Genomic DNA, 16,517 nt, shown 5'->3' on the forward strand with positions numbered 1-16,517 from the left:
CTGCTTTTATCGTCCATCCTCCTGGATCTACGTTGTTGCAATGTGATTGTCAAAAGAAACCAAGAAGGGGAAAGATAAGATGTGAGATCCATAATCTAATTGGTCAATTCCAGCTTGGTATCAAAGTATTAAGAAATCGAATTGCGTTTTATTATTGAAGCTTCTAGCGTTCTTCATTGGCTGTTCTACTACTTTTTAGCATTTCACACTATCAAGTCCGTCATCGGCTTTCTAATCTTTCCTTCTCTTCCACCACTTCCACCACTTCCATCACTTCCATCACGATTCGCTTAACTTTTTCTATCTTCACTTCTTTTTTTTCTTTTTTTTGATGAGTGCAAACCCACACAATTGACCAATCAGATGATTCCAACACAACATTAGCTTCATTGCCCAAAAGAACAAAGCGGCATTCAACCTTTTTTCCACTTGATGAATCTTTTTGACTTTTATGCTATCCATCTGTCACACCAAAACACAACTCCACAATTTTTAAACTTCCCACTTCATTGAATTCCTTCTGAACATTTACATCTCAACATCTTCAAAACTCTTCCATCTACTGATCTATCAGATACGAATAGAAAAGTCGCGCGTATGAGTGGTCGCTCGTCAGTTTTTACTTCTCAGGTATGTTCTATTTCTTTGTCTCTGGATGTGAATGATGATCACGATGATGAGGATGAGTCAAACGTCATGAATTCTCAATTCTCTTATCTTTGGGCTTGAATTTGGAAGCCAAACCTTCTCCTTTTCTTGTTCATAAGATGTGACTCTTTATCAATCGAAATGTCTACAGCAACTTTACCAGCTCAGAGCGATTTGACTAACAACATGTTCTTGTAGGATTATATCTCAGGTTCGCACATAACCCTATCCATGACCCCTCCCAACGAATACTTACCATGGCCAAAATTCTAACAACCGTCTCCTAGATCACATCTGGAAAGCTTCAGTCAACTGAAATAGCTTTCTCCAGCCTACCGCCTACTAAATTATACACATACAAACAACCACAATCATGTTCTCCCGATTCGTAAAGCCTGCAGCTTTTAAGCCAACCGGCTATGGCATCCAAAGAGTTGCACAACAAACTAGATTCTTAGCTACTGTTGAAGGAAGTGCTGGTCGTGCCATGCCCTACACCCGTCCTCGTGCTACTCCAATCTCCCATGACCGAGCTACATTCACAATCAGGGTATGTTACATCGGTTGACGTGTGAAGAAATTTCTGAGTTGACAATCTTTGACAGGATGGCCCAGTCTTCCACGGCAAATCTTTTGGCGCAAAATCCAACATCTCTGGTGAAGCCGTGTTCACGACATCCCTCGTTGGTTACCCTGAATCCATGACAGATCCCTCTTACCGTGGACAAATTCTTGTCTTCACTCAACCTTTGATCGGAAACTATGGTGTTCCATCATCTGCCAGAGATGAGCATGGACTTTTGAAATATTTCGAGTCACCAAACATTCAATGTGTTGGCGTGGTTGTCGCAGATTATGCTGAGAAGTACAGTCATTGGACCGCTGTGGAAAGTTTGAGTGATTGGTGTGCCCGTGAGGGTGTACCAGCCATCTCTGGTGTTGATACCAGAGCTATCGTCACCTACTTGAGAGAGGAAGGTTCTTCCTTGGCTCGAATCACCATTGGAGAAGAATATGATGCCGATCAAGATGAGGCTTTCGTTGATCCCGAACAAATCAACTTGGTCAAAAAAGTCAGCACCAAAGCCCCATTCCACGTTAGCTCTGCCCATGGAGATATGCACGTCGCAGTCATCGATTGCGGTGTTAAGGAGAACATTCTCAGAAGTTTGGTCAGCCGTGGCGCAAGCGTTACTGTCTTCCCTTACGATTTCCCAATTCACAAGGTTGCCCACCATTTCGATGGTGTCTTCATCTCTAACGGACCTGGTGACCCAACTCATTGCCAAGAGACTGTCTACCATTTGACTAGATTGATGGAGTCATCCCAGCTACCAGTTTTCGGTATCTGCCTTGGACATCAATTGCTCGCTCTTGCAGCTGGTGCCCGCACCATCAAGCTCAAGTACGGAAACCGTGCCCACAACATCCCAGCTCTTGATTTGACCACCGGTCAATGTCACATTACCAGTCAAAATCACGGTTATGCCGTTGACATGACTACTCTCCCATCCGACTTCAAGGAATACTTCGTCAACTTGAACGATGGATCCAACGAAGGTAAATATTCTCTGAAATCCTTTCTTGAACACTAGCTGACAGACTATAGGTATGATTCACAAGACCCGTCCAATTTTCTCCACACAATTCCATCCTGAGGCCAAGGGAGGACCAATGGATTCTTCTTACCTCTTCGACATGTACATTGAGAACGTTCAACGTTACAAGAAGAACCAAGCTGTCTACCCAGCCGGCAAGGACAACAGACCAAATCCTCTTCTTGTAGACATCTTGTCCAAGGAGCGTGTTGGTGTCGCTCCAGCACAAGTTGCTGCCGCCGCTTAAGGTTAAGATTAAATATAATTCAATGGGAACTTATGGAGCGTGGTATCTGGGATTGACTTTCACTGGCGTTGGTAATTTGTTGAATCCTGACAGGGTTTCTTGGAAGTTCTTGGTTTTTAGTGGTTCCAAATTAGTGAATACAAAACTGAAATTAGCTGCGAAACCGTCTCTTCTTGCGCAATATGTGTGATTGTGAATTACAAGTGAAAGTCCATTGATTCATCTAAAAATTAGCTCTACATTAACGAAACATTTTGGCTGCAGTAGATGTACCTCTTACTTTCAACCGTACCGGGATTCTATTGTTCCGATTGAGCGATCCTTATGGAGGGGTATATTTGGGCGGTTGGGGAGAATGGAAGCACGCGATGTAGAGGTGTCGCAATCTTGAAAAGGGGAACTGAGGAAAAAAGTGAGGGGAAAAGGGGGAGGGAGCGGTGGCGAGAAATGATGGAAACGAATTTGAATGAAATTTTGTTCCTAAGAGGAATTCCAACGGAGTTCTGTTGAAGTTCACAGGGCGACATGTTCCACAAAATTTATTGGCTTTAAACCTCCAATTCTTCGAAAAGATTGCTCAAGAGACAAGTTGACCTCTTCTGGTAAATGCTGAGATATATGAGGGTAATGCACAAAGACCCGATCCCTCTTGCCTCTCACCGAGCGGCGGCACTGACAGTGTGGGACATATTAACAGATAACTCATAAATAGATATTACCGCGAACATTTGCATTGCGAGGCCCGACTCATCGTCCCTCTTTACTCTTCACCGGTACAAATCCGACCCAAAACTGTAGTTTATTCCACATAGTGCAAACAGAGAAACCTCGATCGAAAGATAATTCTTGACCTGGCCCCGCTTCTATATCACATGTCCACAAGACCTTCGCAAGATATAATTTCATCTGCGTCCATGCAATTGCAGAGGCTGAACACATTCTAGGCTCTTGATTGAATGGTAGAAAAGCCTTAGGATCATCGTTCTGATGTTTGTCTTCGTATTTCGGATGCTTGGATGGAAGCCATCGCTGTGGACGATACTCGAGTGGGTCTGTGAAGTAGCGTGGGTTGCGTGCTGCTGCGAAGTGGCTGATTTGGCAGGTGACCTGGGAATTATTGGTACGGAAAGGGGTTAACGAACTGATTTTCAAAACCCGTAGCATGGTGAGCCAGACGGATAGGGGAATGAATAAGTACAAAAGTGGACTGAGGAGAGGAAATATCTTGGATACTACCTGGGTTATCAAAAATAGGTTGACTTTGATCACAGAATCGAATAAAAGAGAAATTTACTCTGTTGATAATGGAATTTTAGAACAAGAGAGTATAGAGGGTGAAAACACTGCCCACCATCTTTCATCTGGTTCATCTGACGATTATATGTCATATCCGCAGAGACATCCATAGTCAGCGATCTGCCCACTGGCGCAGCTCCACACCCTTCTCACCTCCCGTCGCTTTCATCCTATCAACAAAGACGTCAACATATCTCACTATGCAAGACCTCTTCCTTAGCTTTAGTATTTCTAGCGCTGAATGCGGGAGAAAGTTTCTGGCTAGGTCGCGGTGCTTGATGAGATCGATCTCGAAGGAAATTTCTCCATCTTCTCCTAGATTTTCGAAGTCTGTTTTGACAAATGTTTCGAGATTTTTAACTTGTATTGCGTGTATATCTGGGGATTCTACGTTAGCTGGCTGCTATTGTTGCGATCAGAGGCGTTGATGTTCACCTTTTCCTGCTTGGGGTGTGAGAAATACAAGCTCATTTGGGGCAATACGTACAACGTCGCCTACGTACAATCAACAGGTAGATCAAAGAGAAGAAACTATGAATTTGTTTTCCCCATCATAATATTTCAACACCTCTTCGATCTTCCATGGCCATTTCTTGATAGGCCTTGAGTTTGCTAGGAAGTCTTCTGACGCCTGCTACCAAAGGATCAGTATCTTGCCAATTATATGCGTACCAAACATTAGAGACAGCCGCTAGCTTGGGCCCTGGGTATTTGGAAAGTAGATGGAAGTGTACATTGTAGATGTCAAGAGTAAGCGAATAGAGGAATAACCAACAGTGTATTATTAGTGAGATTGTGTCAGGTTACGATCAAATGGGAAAATTGACATACGTTTACGACAGATATTGAGAGGCATAGTCGCAAGTTCGCACGGGATATATCTATACAGTTAGGAATCGCCATGGGTTATTCACTTTTGTGATGTGAAGATGAGTGCTACTAGCTAGTATAACAAAATTATCTCACCAAAGCGAATTAGGTGAAGAAGCTAAACCCTCTTTTCTATAAATACTAGTCGTGAGCTCGTAAGCGAGAGAAATGGTATTGATATACTATTGATCAACTACTTGACGTTGGTTGCCCGACATACTATTTTCCTCATCTGATCTCGCCGCCGAAATTAATCGTTACTCGATGTTCGGTGTCGATTCACTACATCTGGTATATCATCATTTTCTTCGGAACTCCGATCGCAGTCACTGTAGTTTCTCAACCGGGGAATGATCTAGCTAGTTGTGATACGGATCGTAGAGGCTTCTCAAGCGAGTTCGGGTCAGCCAGTTGCGCGATGAACCTGGGATTTTGACGTATGGCGCACGGGACTCGCTTGGAAATACTTCATTGTATACCTGGTAGGTCATGAACTCCGCTCATACGTTTGATTCTATCTGTTACTGTCGAAATAATATTGACAATGAAAACATGGGCAAGATATGGTGCGGCCGAAATTAGTTACATGTAGATTATGTCGATGATGAATGGATGCAGCCATGCAGAAAACATTTAATATTTTTTGATTGAGTGATTCCCCAATCAGCGGTGTTTTTCGTGTTTGGTAACGCCTGGAAAGAATTGCATCGTTTATCCGGCAAACGAATGTTTCTCTGCGAATCCAGCGTCTGGTACTGTTGCAAGCAACTAGACCATCGCAATATATCTCTGAGCTTTGAACTATGCACTGAGTTGTTTTACTATCCAAAACCATTTTGTTAAACAGCTACTAGAATCATTCGCCGCTCTGCGCTGGTCTATTAAAGGCTGATCCCTGGATATGGCGGCGGCTGAAAGCTACTGAGGTCCCAATTCTCGTACGTTTGCAAGAATAGCCCTACTAGCAAATAGCCAATTCAAGCATAAGGAACTCGGTCTTAGTGTCTACCGTCAACTGTGCTTATACTGTAGCACACAGAAACTCCCGAGGCAGCAAGAAGACCAATCATAACCTACACTCGATCTGTAGATCTGAAAGGTTAGAAAATTCTTTGTGTCCAATGTATGCCTGTATCAAATTCCACTGAATACTACAATGAGGGTGAGGGCATATAGTGCCGAATGGTCATGTGATATCCAGTCGATTGTAAGCACATGATGTTTCAACTGTGCCGCATAAGTCACAAACAATTGGATAGATGATCCTGTAATCCCAACTGTTGGAAGAAGGTTGCCAACACTGGTGGCAACTAGATTCCGAGAATGAAGGCAATTCCAGCTATCAAGCAGTGAATAATGGATTGTGTAATTAACATAGACAAGAGTGTTGGGTTATATTGTGTATAATTCCACTTGTATAAAAGTCTATCCTGTGTTCGAATTTCCAAGAAAGAACGAGCGACATAAAAGCTTTAAAGGCATGCAGAAATTTGCAACGAGTCTAGTCGTAAGATGTGCCCCCTGCTAAGTGGCGTAGGCATTTAGTACGGGCCTTCATCCCGCATGACTGCATCTTGTCTTAATCAACTCAAGTTGGCTCTCCTTTTATTCGAACTACGCATCTTCTCTTTCTGGCTTCAACAATCTGTTCACAAATTCTAAGAGTGATGGATATGAATGCGTGTGGAGCTTCTCCTCGAAGATTTGCGTGTGATCGTTGCCGTGGTCAAAAATTGCGATATATTCGTGAACGAGCTGACCAGCAAACCTGCGATCGATGTTTCCGTGCAGATGCCGAACGTCGCGCGAGCCCAGTTTCTAGCATACGTAGCTTTATGAGTGACACTGCTTTAACCTCTACAAAAAGCATGGGGGAAAAGGCAAGAGTGCAAAAGTCAGTGCGAAAGCGACGATACAATAATGCTGCACAACTCCAAAGGCAGCCACAAGTCACTACCCAGCAAGCGGTGATGAATACATCTATCGTTACGGATACAGCAAGTCCTTCAGGACACCTTGGACAAACAGCACTGATGAATTTATTCGAATCGTCTCAATCATCATCAACTATGCCAATGTATCCCGCAGACTTCTCGACCTCAAACACATTAAGTGATATGCCTTGGGCAGCTGAGGATTCTTTATTTTCCGGGCTCATACTACCAGATGGAACGGATGAGACCTTTGACTCACCTGGTAACCCGGATACACCTAGCTCGACTGAGAGTTATCTGTCACAAGCACCAACATATACAGGAGATTTTCCCTCTCGACCTACGCCATCATTGATACTTTCACCCCGAACGGTGTCTTCCACTTCGACATCTAGTCTACAAGATCTCGAATGCAGCAGTCACAAAACGTTAGTCATGATATCTGAAAACAATACTTCTTGCGAAAGCTCCGAAGATCAGGTTGTGGATAGCATATCTATTGATAAGGATGAAGAGGACACCACTGTCCAGTGGTTGGGCAAGACTAATTTGGATCTTGTTTCGTTGCTTTCTCGAATTGGTAAAGGCCACCCCAACTGCAATCGTAGAGATGCTAGTTCGACCAATTGATGAGACGAAGTCCCCGAGAACGATATTGGACGACATTTTAAACAGTACAAGAGATTTCTTGTAAATTTTTAGCCTGTTGACAGGCGCTCCTAGTCGACCTTCAGTCAGCCCCCCTCAATCGTTTAGTGGTACTCATCTGAATTCAAATCCTGCATCAAAAGCCATAAGGCCTGGTCTTCAACAGAGTCATAAGAACTATGCAAACATTCTATCCGGAACCGAGGAAAATAGCACATCCTCGCCCACAAATAGTCATACCCCATCGATAGACACCGCTTTGTCAACTTCTAATACGGAAATGCAATCAGAGCTTGCTTTCGCATTCTCACTTCTTATTTTTACATGTCATTTGCACTCACTGCGGCTTTATGAGGTTCTATTCTCACACATACATGATTTTCTGAAGGAGATCTCGGATAGTGACGTTCCCTCTCCTTTTACCCTTCCTGGACTTAGCTTCTCTAGCTCTCTCTCTAGCTTTCCACTACGTAAGTCACGCGCTTTAGCACAAGATAAAGTCCATTCTGGTTTACCCAGTACTGACTTTCCAGAATCCGGAAACCTTCAGACTACCTACCATTCTCATCCAAATTATTACAAGCCTTTTCGAACAGATCAAAAGACTTATGGGGTTGCCGCGCGAATATCGGATACATTCTCCTCCCGAGAATGGGTCAGATAGCTTTGTGTCGGGTGGCTTGCTGAGTAGCGAAGAGTTGGTCGACATTCTAAAGTTGGTATTCCGGTGGCAGGATTCCGGCCAATCTGAATATCGAAGAGGCGGATTGGAAGCATTACGCGAGCATCTTGAGGGGATAAAGCAGTTATTGAAAATAGGATAGCACTTTAGAGCTAAGGCAAAATGGCTGAACCCACAAGAAGAAGACTCGTTAACACACGACTTTCGAATGAAAGATAAGTATGGCTGTCCTGGAGCCTGTCGTATGCAACTACCGTGTCATCCTTATCACTCCACTTATTGTAGGAAAGGCTGTTGCCTTCGAAAACCTCCAAGCAATGCAATTTCTTTGGGGAAGATCTTTACCAGAATGATGATGTTTGTTTCGAAGGTGGGTATTGACAAGGTTTAACCATCTGCCGAGACCATCTTTCTTTGGATGCTGTCATGGGGTGACTTATCCATGAAAAATAATAGCATCCTTCTTAATTAGATACACCGGCTGTATATATCGAGGTATTCTACGATGGGTAGTGCGGGTAAACAATCCTCTCAGTGCATAGTGAAAATACCAACCCGAAACTTAGATCAGGATGAAAGTGGGCCCTTGAGGCTGAAAGAAAGCGTGTATAACTTCTGTATAAGAGATGAAAAGAAAATGAAGAGAAGGGAGGAATATCCAAATTCGGGGAGATTAGGGTTGAGGGAAGGAATGGGTGGGATAAGCGCCAGTGCGGGGTATGGGTCGGTTGCATGGGTGGGCTAGATAGATCTGTGCGTACGGTTGGAACTGAGGAAAACTTCTGTGAGGGCTTGTTTATCGAGGTGCCTTGAGTGATGTCAACTCTATGTTTCATGTGTGGATTGTCTGTGGAGAGATATATAGGCACTGGATAGATGCTATGTTTGTCGCTGAAGTTTGGGCAAGAGGAAGAAATGGTTTGCATTGCGATGGGTATTCGCCTTGGAGGTATAGCTAACAGATAATTACGTTGGATATGTGAGGACCTATCTGTGAGCTAGACGCAGTGATTTGGTACGAATGTTATCTTACCCGGGAGTTGTTCTTAGCGTTTCCTGGAACTGTTAGTTGCGAGATTAGCGAGATAGGCATTGAAGAGAGGTCTGATCTGCGTTGACCTGTTGCTTGGTTCGACTTATGGTTCGTAAATACACTTGATGACTCAGTTACTTGCTCTCGACAAATTGCTTCTAGATTTCAAACCACTGCATTGCTTACCTTATAAAGCTAAAAGAAAGAGGGGCAAGATGGTCGGCACTCGCTACTTTTTCCATTTCCAAACTCAATTCATGCTTGCACTCAATTCTCGAAAGCATTACAACACACGACATATGCAATCAGAAGATTGAACATCATAAAGCACTAGAAGTACTTACACCTGCAGTGTAACCTAACGAAAAAAAACATACATCTTATACACGAATTAAGCCTCGGCATCACCAACCTAGATATACGATGCTCGATCCCCATCTTCAAAATCCAAAATCCAAAATCCTAAATTCCTACCAGAATACAAGCGAAAGGAAGAGATCGAAGCATGGATATTTTACGAGTAGACAGATGCGATTCGGTGAAAATGTGGGGAATCCTCGAAGCGAAAGGATCGCGAGGATGGATGTCGAGATTGCGATATTGGAATCTGTGGATCCAGCATCAAACCCGGATTCTGGGTTGGATATGGAAGCGGGGTGGTATTTGAGTTGGTTGGTTGGAGGAGTTGATGATGGTATGCCGTGCATATGGGATTAGGCATGAGATTTGAATATGTCAATGAGATGTTGAGAATTCTCCATTTTAGATACGTGGAGATATATGGATCTGGGTAAAGCTCAGAATATTCTGAGCATAGATTTTGATGTGATGTCATTCCTTAGAAACCCACAAGATGTTACCTCCAAGTGATGGAGAAATGTCATTCATTGAATATCCTCAAACATGAACTCCAATTGAAGTAAAACGCACGCATGGTAGCCAAACGACGAGACCCACTTTTGAGCACTACTCGGCATCCTCAAAATCTGGTTCTAGACTTTCATATTTAATGAGCAAGGTTATTGAATCAAGGTTTGGTAGCGCGGCCGTGGGTCGAGGATTAGGTGTGGGGTTGAGGCTATTAAGAAGGAATGTATGTACCTAGGTACCATCAGACGATTGCCAACTACAGCAAACTTGTCTATCTCAAAATGTTTGATATTCATGAATATTGGGATCATGTAGAACGTCTTGATTAAATGAGATTAAACAGGTGGCTAGCTCTACTAGGAGATTAATTTCTGATGAAGTTCAAGCAATATGCAGCAATAGAAAACAAAAAATCAAGATAAATAGTGTTTATATTTAATCTCTTATGAAGACTCAATAGCCTTCTGGTGGTATTAATCTGTGTCTAATAATACAGTAGTCCACCAAACCTGTCCACTTCCACCATGCAAATCCCAAACCTTTCCAATTACTCCATTCCCAACAACATGGTAAGATAAATACGTAAAGGCCATATTCATGTCGCAAAACCCAACCAACAAATGAAATCCACTCCAACTTTGAAATGATTGTGTGAAACACTTGTGACGAAGTGCATTTTGAAAAACTCCCCTTTTCAACGCCGGAAGCTCATAAATTTCCTCCTCATGACTGAAAAAATCAATTACGCCTGGTATCATTTTCCAGATAGCTTAAGAAATTTGACGCCCATAGTACCGACCCTTATTTCTCCAATAGATTATAGAAACGATTCGAAATTAAATTCACAGGATAGAGTCAAGCCACTAGAGTCCAGATGGTTGATTAATAATAGCATCGATGCCCATATCCATAGAAGGTAAACGTGAATGAAATGACGCTCGGTTATCTTGGTGGTATGGACTTCGGTCGGTTTGTGGGTAGCCGTCGTTGCGATCCGATTGTGGGTAGCCATCATTACGGTCCGTCTGTGGATATCCATCCGGTCGGCCATCCGAGAGAACTTGTGGTGCATATGAGTAATGTTGTTGATTGAGCGGGTCATTAGTAGAAGCTTCTGAGCCATTATCTCGATCATAATCGCCGTCGAGGTTGATGCTAATCCCGCTGTCTTCGTGAACTTCGTAATCATTGTGGTCCGAGTATGGTGCATTTCCAGTTTGTCCTCCAGCTTCCATCATACGTTCGCGGCGAGCATAAGCTCTGGCAGATGTTTGCATATTTTTGAGACCAGTTGACATACACTTCTTCATGTTAGTATAAATCTCAGGTATATGCGTTTCAATACATACCTTTTGCTCCACAACAGTCCATTTCTCCCCAGTAGCGGCAGCCAGTCCGGACCAAATCTCTTTGCGCATATCCATATAATGCTTCGCAAGGGTCTCGGATTTGACATTATCCCAATCATCACTAGACTTTCGTTCCATCAAACGTTCATGGCGCTTTCGACAGGCATTGGCCGATTTGTTTGGAAAGTAAGTTGCCTGGATAGGTTGCCAATTCAATCCCTGCTTCCGTGCTGCTATCAAAGTTCGATCATCAATAGGTGTCCATGCTCCAGATGAAGGTCGAATGGAAGGTGGCATTGGAGTACTCTGCACATAATGCTGAGTTGGAAGTGGTAAAGGAGGTTGTTGTACAGGACCTCCTGTTGCATAGCTGGACATATTCTGGTAGCTATGTTGCAGTGGTTCATAGTATGGTGTGGCCATGGGTCGAGAGTTGATGGGTGGATATACGAGGTTGTTCGAGGTGAGAGGTGGTGATCGATAGTAATCCATAGCTTTGAATGAACGCTGTTCCTTTGGCATTCTAGAAAGGCGGGTTTATGAAAGATTGGTACTACTTGGTAGTAACCAGGGGTCGAAACAATTGACGAGTCAATTAAGTATTAGATGTAAAAGAAACTTGCAGACCAGCCAGCAGGAAACGTAGGAAATACTTGACACGAAAACGAATGGAACCAGATATTGAGAATTGAAATCTAAAGCGAGTTGACAATAGGAAATTCGTAGAAGCCAAAAGATGATATTGATGCTGAATGAGGACGAAAGGTCTTAGCCAGTGTACCGGCGACCGACCTTTATAATACAGAATTGACCAGCTCGATTATCTGTTGGAACAAATAACGCTGGGGGCCATTTGGGTGGTGTCTATAGCCTCATTAACGCTGAACGTCCAAAAATGAGACCTCAACTAAATGATGAAACAAGATGGGTCCGATTTTAGATATCATTTTGATAAATCCGACCCCGACTTCCTGGGCCTTCAAACGTTGGCAAATGCACGAAATTCTGTTACCAGGATCAACTACAGTAGCCGCGGATAGGCTATTAAGTCTCCAAAACTCGAGGGGCTACGAACAAGAGATGATTGTATTGGTCAACCGAAGAACACCGGTCCCTTCTAAGGACATTGGGCGGTAGTCTCATCTCGAATTTTGGAGACATATCTGATGGGCGCGTAAATTATGTGGGCGTCAACAAGTAAGCTGCGGATGAGGCGTTCGCGTACCGAAAATAGAATCAAACGGGAGAGATCTGTACAGGGGGGTGACAGAAAAGGGTCAGTGCAGGGTATATTAAATTTACAAGGGCTGTGTATGAGATTTTGAAGTATGCCTTTAAAGATAGTTAGATCTTGGTAGATGAGATGATAATGAAACATATCATAAAGATCCTGTTTCGTAATGAATTGAAGATGCTGAAAATGGTAGGTAAAGATGAAAAGAAGACATACTTGAAAGACTGTATGAATTAGAAGAAAGAAAAGAGACGTTTACTTGATGCGCGCGTGTAAAATGATATGTCTAGACTAGATAGATACTGTACATCGTCTACCGAGGTAGTAACTCCTGCGTAAATGGTATCACGAGAATCCCGTAATAGAATTAGTTGAACTTTTAGACATCACGTGGAAAAAAGGTCTAATTGGTGGTGATTTTTGGGCCTCTCTTGGTTGGAGCTTCTTCCTCTTCCTTTCCTGTTTCCTTCCTGCTTCAAATCAGGAAGAACATTGCCATTTGATTCCTTGTTTGCCTGGTAAAGCGATTGGATGACTAATTTAAGAAATGCAAGATATTTCGGATGAATCTCTTTCACTTACTAGGATCTCTGCTTCCAAGACAGCACTGACACTGATCTACACGATATGCATATGCACAAGTGCACAGATGGGAAATCAACTCATCCCATCTCTACCCGCTCCTTCTCGGCTTCTATCATCCAAGCATCTATTCTTTATACCCTGTCTACAACTTACTTCCCTTGTAGCATGCCTCCACCTTGATTTCTCTACTCGGGAATCTACCAAAGTACCTAAGTATCCGAGGTCCTCACAGATGCCTGAGATCATCTAGGTTTATCTAATCTCGATATCTTCATCCCAGGTCTGATCAGAAGGGATTCTGCAAGGGCGCCTAATAGCGATAAGCGGTATGCAGTTTGACAGGCACTGTTGCTATGCTTCAACAAACAACAAACAATTCGACCGGACAAAGGCCATTGAAGACCTCAATCCATTAGGCAGTGTTTATCTTCAAAGCAACGTAAAGTTCAATATTCCTCCCCATAGCCATGGCCATGACCACAGAAGAAATCTTCCTGAGGCCGTACATCCAACATTGAGTGGAGTGCGGACCTACTATCTTCCAACACAACAAGATAAAGAAATCTCAACAACCGCAACACCCCGGTGAGAGTAACGAAGAGATTGCTTCATATTCTTCTTTCTCACATGCATTCGATAGTCGTCTGTGCCAACAGCCGCTCTACCTGGGGTTTCCTCTTGTCTCACCCTATCGGTGAATATCCAACGCTTGTGCCAATTCTTTACATGGGCTCCGACTCACACAGACCAACATAATATCCTCACACTGACAAGCGTCCCTTGAACTTGTGGGATATACTCGGGAAGAGTCCGGTGATGGTATCATCACGCGCGGCAGTACAATTTTAATGTTCCGGTATCTATAAGTATAAAATCAAAGAATGTGATTGAAACATTTCAATGGACCAGAGCACTCCATTGTCTTTTTGCACTGTTGCAAGCGGCGGCTATCTGTATATGAGAGAACTGTTTTCTTCAACTAAGTATTCATAACATATATTTGTTTCATCTGAAAATGCTCAATTACGAATGGTTCACCAACAGTTGGATAATTAGCATACAAATAATATCTTGGGCGGTTTGTTTTTATCTCTTCCAGAATCGTTTTCTTGGGTGTCCAATCGCAGGTTTTCTCATTTGTTTTACTCTAGACGCCGCTTTCCCGTGTTTCAACTTTCATCCGTTTTGGGGGCGAATATCCTTCATAATAGAATGCAACGAGATGGCATAGCATGCTTACTTTGCTCAAAGTGGTTCGGGGAGGCTTCTTCTTCATGTTTCTTTGTATAGTTAGCATGCACTTCGCAATGGCAGGTGCGTGATATTTCAAACAACCCCAACATCACCATCACCACTTTTATCTACATTATATCATGCATGACGAATCTCTGAGAAGATTTAATCACCAGCAAATGCGATGAATAATCCGAATAAAATCTATTGGGATCCTCGCCATTATCCTTCCGACACTTTCCATGGTGCGTGCCCCTCAATAAATTTCAATTGATCCTCAAGAGTGCCGTACGGTTCTTATTTTAACTACTAGAAACGAACATCTGGTGTTTGCGCAGTTCGATGTTGGGGTATGCAGCTGCTTATATGTACTGCGGAACTGCGCCCCAATCAACATCCTTGTTAAAAACGAGATTGACAATTAGTTGCATGAAAATGATGGGCCTTCTCCTGTTATGCAATACCTACATGCTCTCTGGATATTAACCGTCGAGCCATTGGGAGAATTGCCGATCAGAAAGGGACCATAAGGTCAGACCATGCTTACCCTTTTGGGGCTTAGGTTGTCATTTTCTCGATATCTTTTTTTTTCGTATTAAAGGACCACTTAATATGACTTTCTACGAATAACTTTCAAGGATATCTTTCTCCAAGATTTCTCAATCTTGACCTCATCCTATCCAACGAGCCTTGGATTTAAAGGATCAACTCATCTCCAGCGGGATCGGGAAGGGCCCTCGAATGGCCTACAGATCTGATGACATGCACTAGCATCTATAATTTCAAAGCTCGATGGGACTTACTACCCTAACACCATATAGTTCTGACACATCTGTCTATTTCCATGTGTCGAAGGATCGATATATAAGTTTGTCACGACAGTATTGGATAAAACGAACCACATCATAATCCATACTTTGACTCTCAATGAATATCCCTACTTCATTGGATGAATCACAGAAGCATCAAAATTAAGTAATTTGGATCCTCATTGCAAAGGAAATTTCATCTTGGTCCATCTCTCGGGCCACTAATCACGCATCTTAGTTTCGTCCCCGATAAAGTTAATAAGGCATTTGACGATTCCCAGCTTGCAAGTTTGTGATATGAAGAAATGATGTGACACAAAATTATGTTCAATTTTGTCAGAAAGATTCAGATCATCCACGTTGACCTGGGGCTGGCATTGGTTCCTTTTATTGCCCTCAAAACGGCGTTGTGCTAATTTGTTAATCAGAACTCTGCAGGCAGGCTTCCTTTCTAGAATGTCATTCTTGTGGCACTTATGGCTCTGGGAAAGTTGGAGCGCTAATTGATGATCATACAAACACAATAAGTCCTCTTAGCAAAGGCCTTGAGAGCGTATGTTCACGCGTTTACGTATGTCTCCATATCATCACTACAAATTCATGCTAGATTTCAATCAGCTAGGGTTGAACGAAGACAAATGTTCTGTGGGGTCCACACTATCACAATCATCTCAAAATGACACACATAGTATCACGGCTATTATGAGCTTCTTTCTGAAGTGACCCAGATGAGGTAGAGATATGTTGTTGTTACCATCATTACAATAAGTGGTGTGTTTCTTTTCCACCACATTAGGATTACTTGATCCTATTCTCTGAATTCTACCAAGGACCTATGTAATTTCTTCACAATTAATGCTCTTAGATGGCAATTTGATGTCGATAACGCCCAAAAATGCCCCCATAATCTTCTATCCTCCGACCACCTGCGACCTTAATTCTCCGCGGCTAGCGCCAAGGTCGGCGCATGTCGCTACTCGTATGAACTTCCCCTTGCACACACCTTTTCGAACACATCGCCGTGTACCTGCATCCGTCCAAACCTCGTGGGTGAGATGTCACCCATACTTCTTGTTAATGATTCGAAATTCACGCATTGACGATGAAAACGAGATACGTGGTCTACATGACCGCAGCTAGAAATGAAAATGATACTTTGAAACAATTGAGCTTCGAAGAAGCCTTATGCTTAGCTCAGGCCGCGTCAGAGTCTATAAAAAGACTGATGATATTTGGTATAAGCTTCCACGTTACGATGGGATAATTACCTTGGTCGTATGTTGAGTCGGATTATTTAATCTGAATCCGGAAAATGCCTTGTGTCGCCCCTGATTAAGGTTTTCTATCAATGATAGCTCATTGAATCTGAGAGAACTCATTTCTCGACTGCTATATTCATCGACGCCTGGGGTTTCAACCCAGGAAGAGCATTGTTCATGCAATGCAAGAGCATTGGTGACCAAAGATAAAGTTGTGCTGCA

At 43.0% G+C, this 16,517-nt stretch overlaps 5 protein-coding genes across 5 annotated transcripts; 2 read left to right on the plus strand and 3 right to left on the minus strand.

The window, feature by feature from the left end:
* Positions 1 to 1,021: 1,021 nt before the first annotated feature.
* On the plus strand, positions 1,022 to 2,493 carry Bfra_000235 (putative carbamoyl-phosphate synthase arginine-specific small chain protein; the record flags this gene model as incomplete). Its single annotated transcript, XM_037330680.1, has 3 exons — positions 1,022 to 1,198; positions 1,254 to 2,208; positions 2,258 to 2,493. 3 exons carry the CDS (start codon positions 1,022 to 1,024, stop codon positions 2,491 to 2,493), a joined length of 1,368 nt encoding a protein of 455 aa, XP_037197013.1.
* Positions 2,494 to 3,240: 747 nt separating this feature from the next.
* Positions 3,241 to 3,657, minus strand: Bfra_000236 (putative nucleoside protein; the record flags this gene model as incomplete). The annotated part of the gene is made up of 1 exon (XM_037330681.1): positions 3,241 to 3,657. The coding sequence occupies one exon, from the start codon at positions 3,655 to 3,657 to the stop codon at positions 3,241 to 3,243; it is 417 nt and encodes a 138-aa protein (XP_037197014.1).
* Positions 3,658 to 3,901: 244 nt separating this feature from the next.
* On the minus strand, positions 3,902 to 4,260 carry Bfra_000237 (uncharacterized protein; the record flags this gene model as incomplete). The annotated part of the gene is made up of 2 exons (XM_037330682.1): positions 3,902 to 4,192; positions 4,225 to 4,260. The coding sequence occupies 2 exons, from the start codon at positions 4,258 to 4,260 to the stop codon at positions 3,902 to 3,904; spliced, it is 327 nt and encodes a 108-aa protein (XP_037197015.1).
* Positions 4,261 to 6,326: 2,066 nt separating this feature from the next.
* Positions 6,327 to 7,223, plus strand: Bfra_000238 (uncharacterized protein; the record flags this gene model as incomplete). Its single annotated transcript, XM_037330683.1, has 1 exon — positions 6,327 to 7,223. The coding sequence occupies one exon, from the start codon at positions 6,327 to 6,329 to the stop codon at positions 7,221 to 7,223; it is 897 nt and encodes a 298-aa protein (XP_037197016.1).
* A 3,466-nt stretch (positions 7,224 to 10,689) lies between these two features.
* On the minus strand, positions 10,690 to 11,697 carry Bfra_000239 (putative myb family transcription factor protein; the record flags this gene model as incomplete). The annotated part of the gene is made up of 2 exons (XM_037330684.1): positions 10,690 to 11,130; positions 11,176 to 11,697. 2 exons carry the CDS (start codon positions 11,695 to 11,697, stop codon positions 10,690 to 10,692), a joined length of 963 nt encoding a protein of 320 aa, XP_037197017.1.
* Positions 11,698 to 16,517: the final 4,820 nt, after the last annotated feature.

This window comes from Botrytis fragariae (assembly GCF_013461495.1).
Source record: "Botrytis fragariae strain BVB16 chromosome Unknown tig00000001, whole genome shotgun sequence".
Classification (NCBI taxonomy): Eukaryota; Fungi; Ascomycota; class Leotiomycetes; order Helotiales; family Sclerotiniaceae; genus Botrytis; species Botrytis fragariae.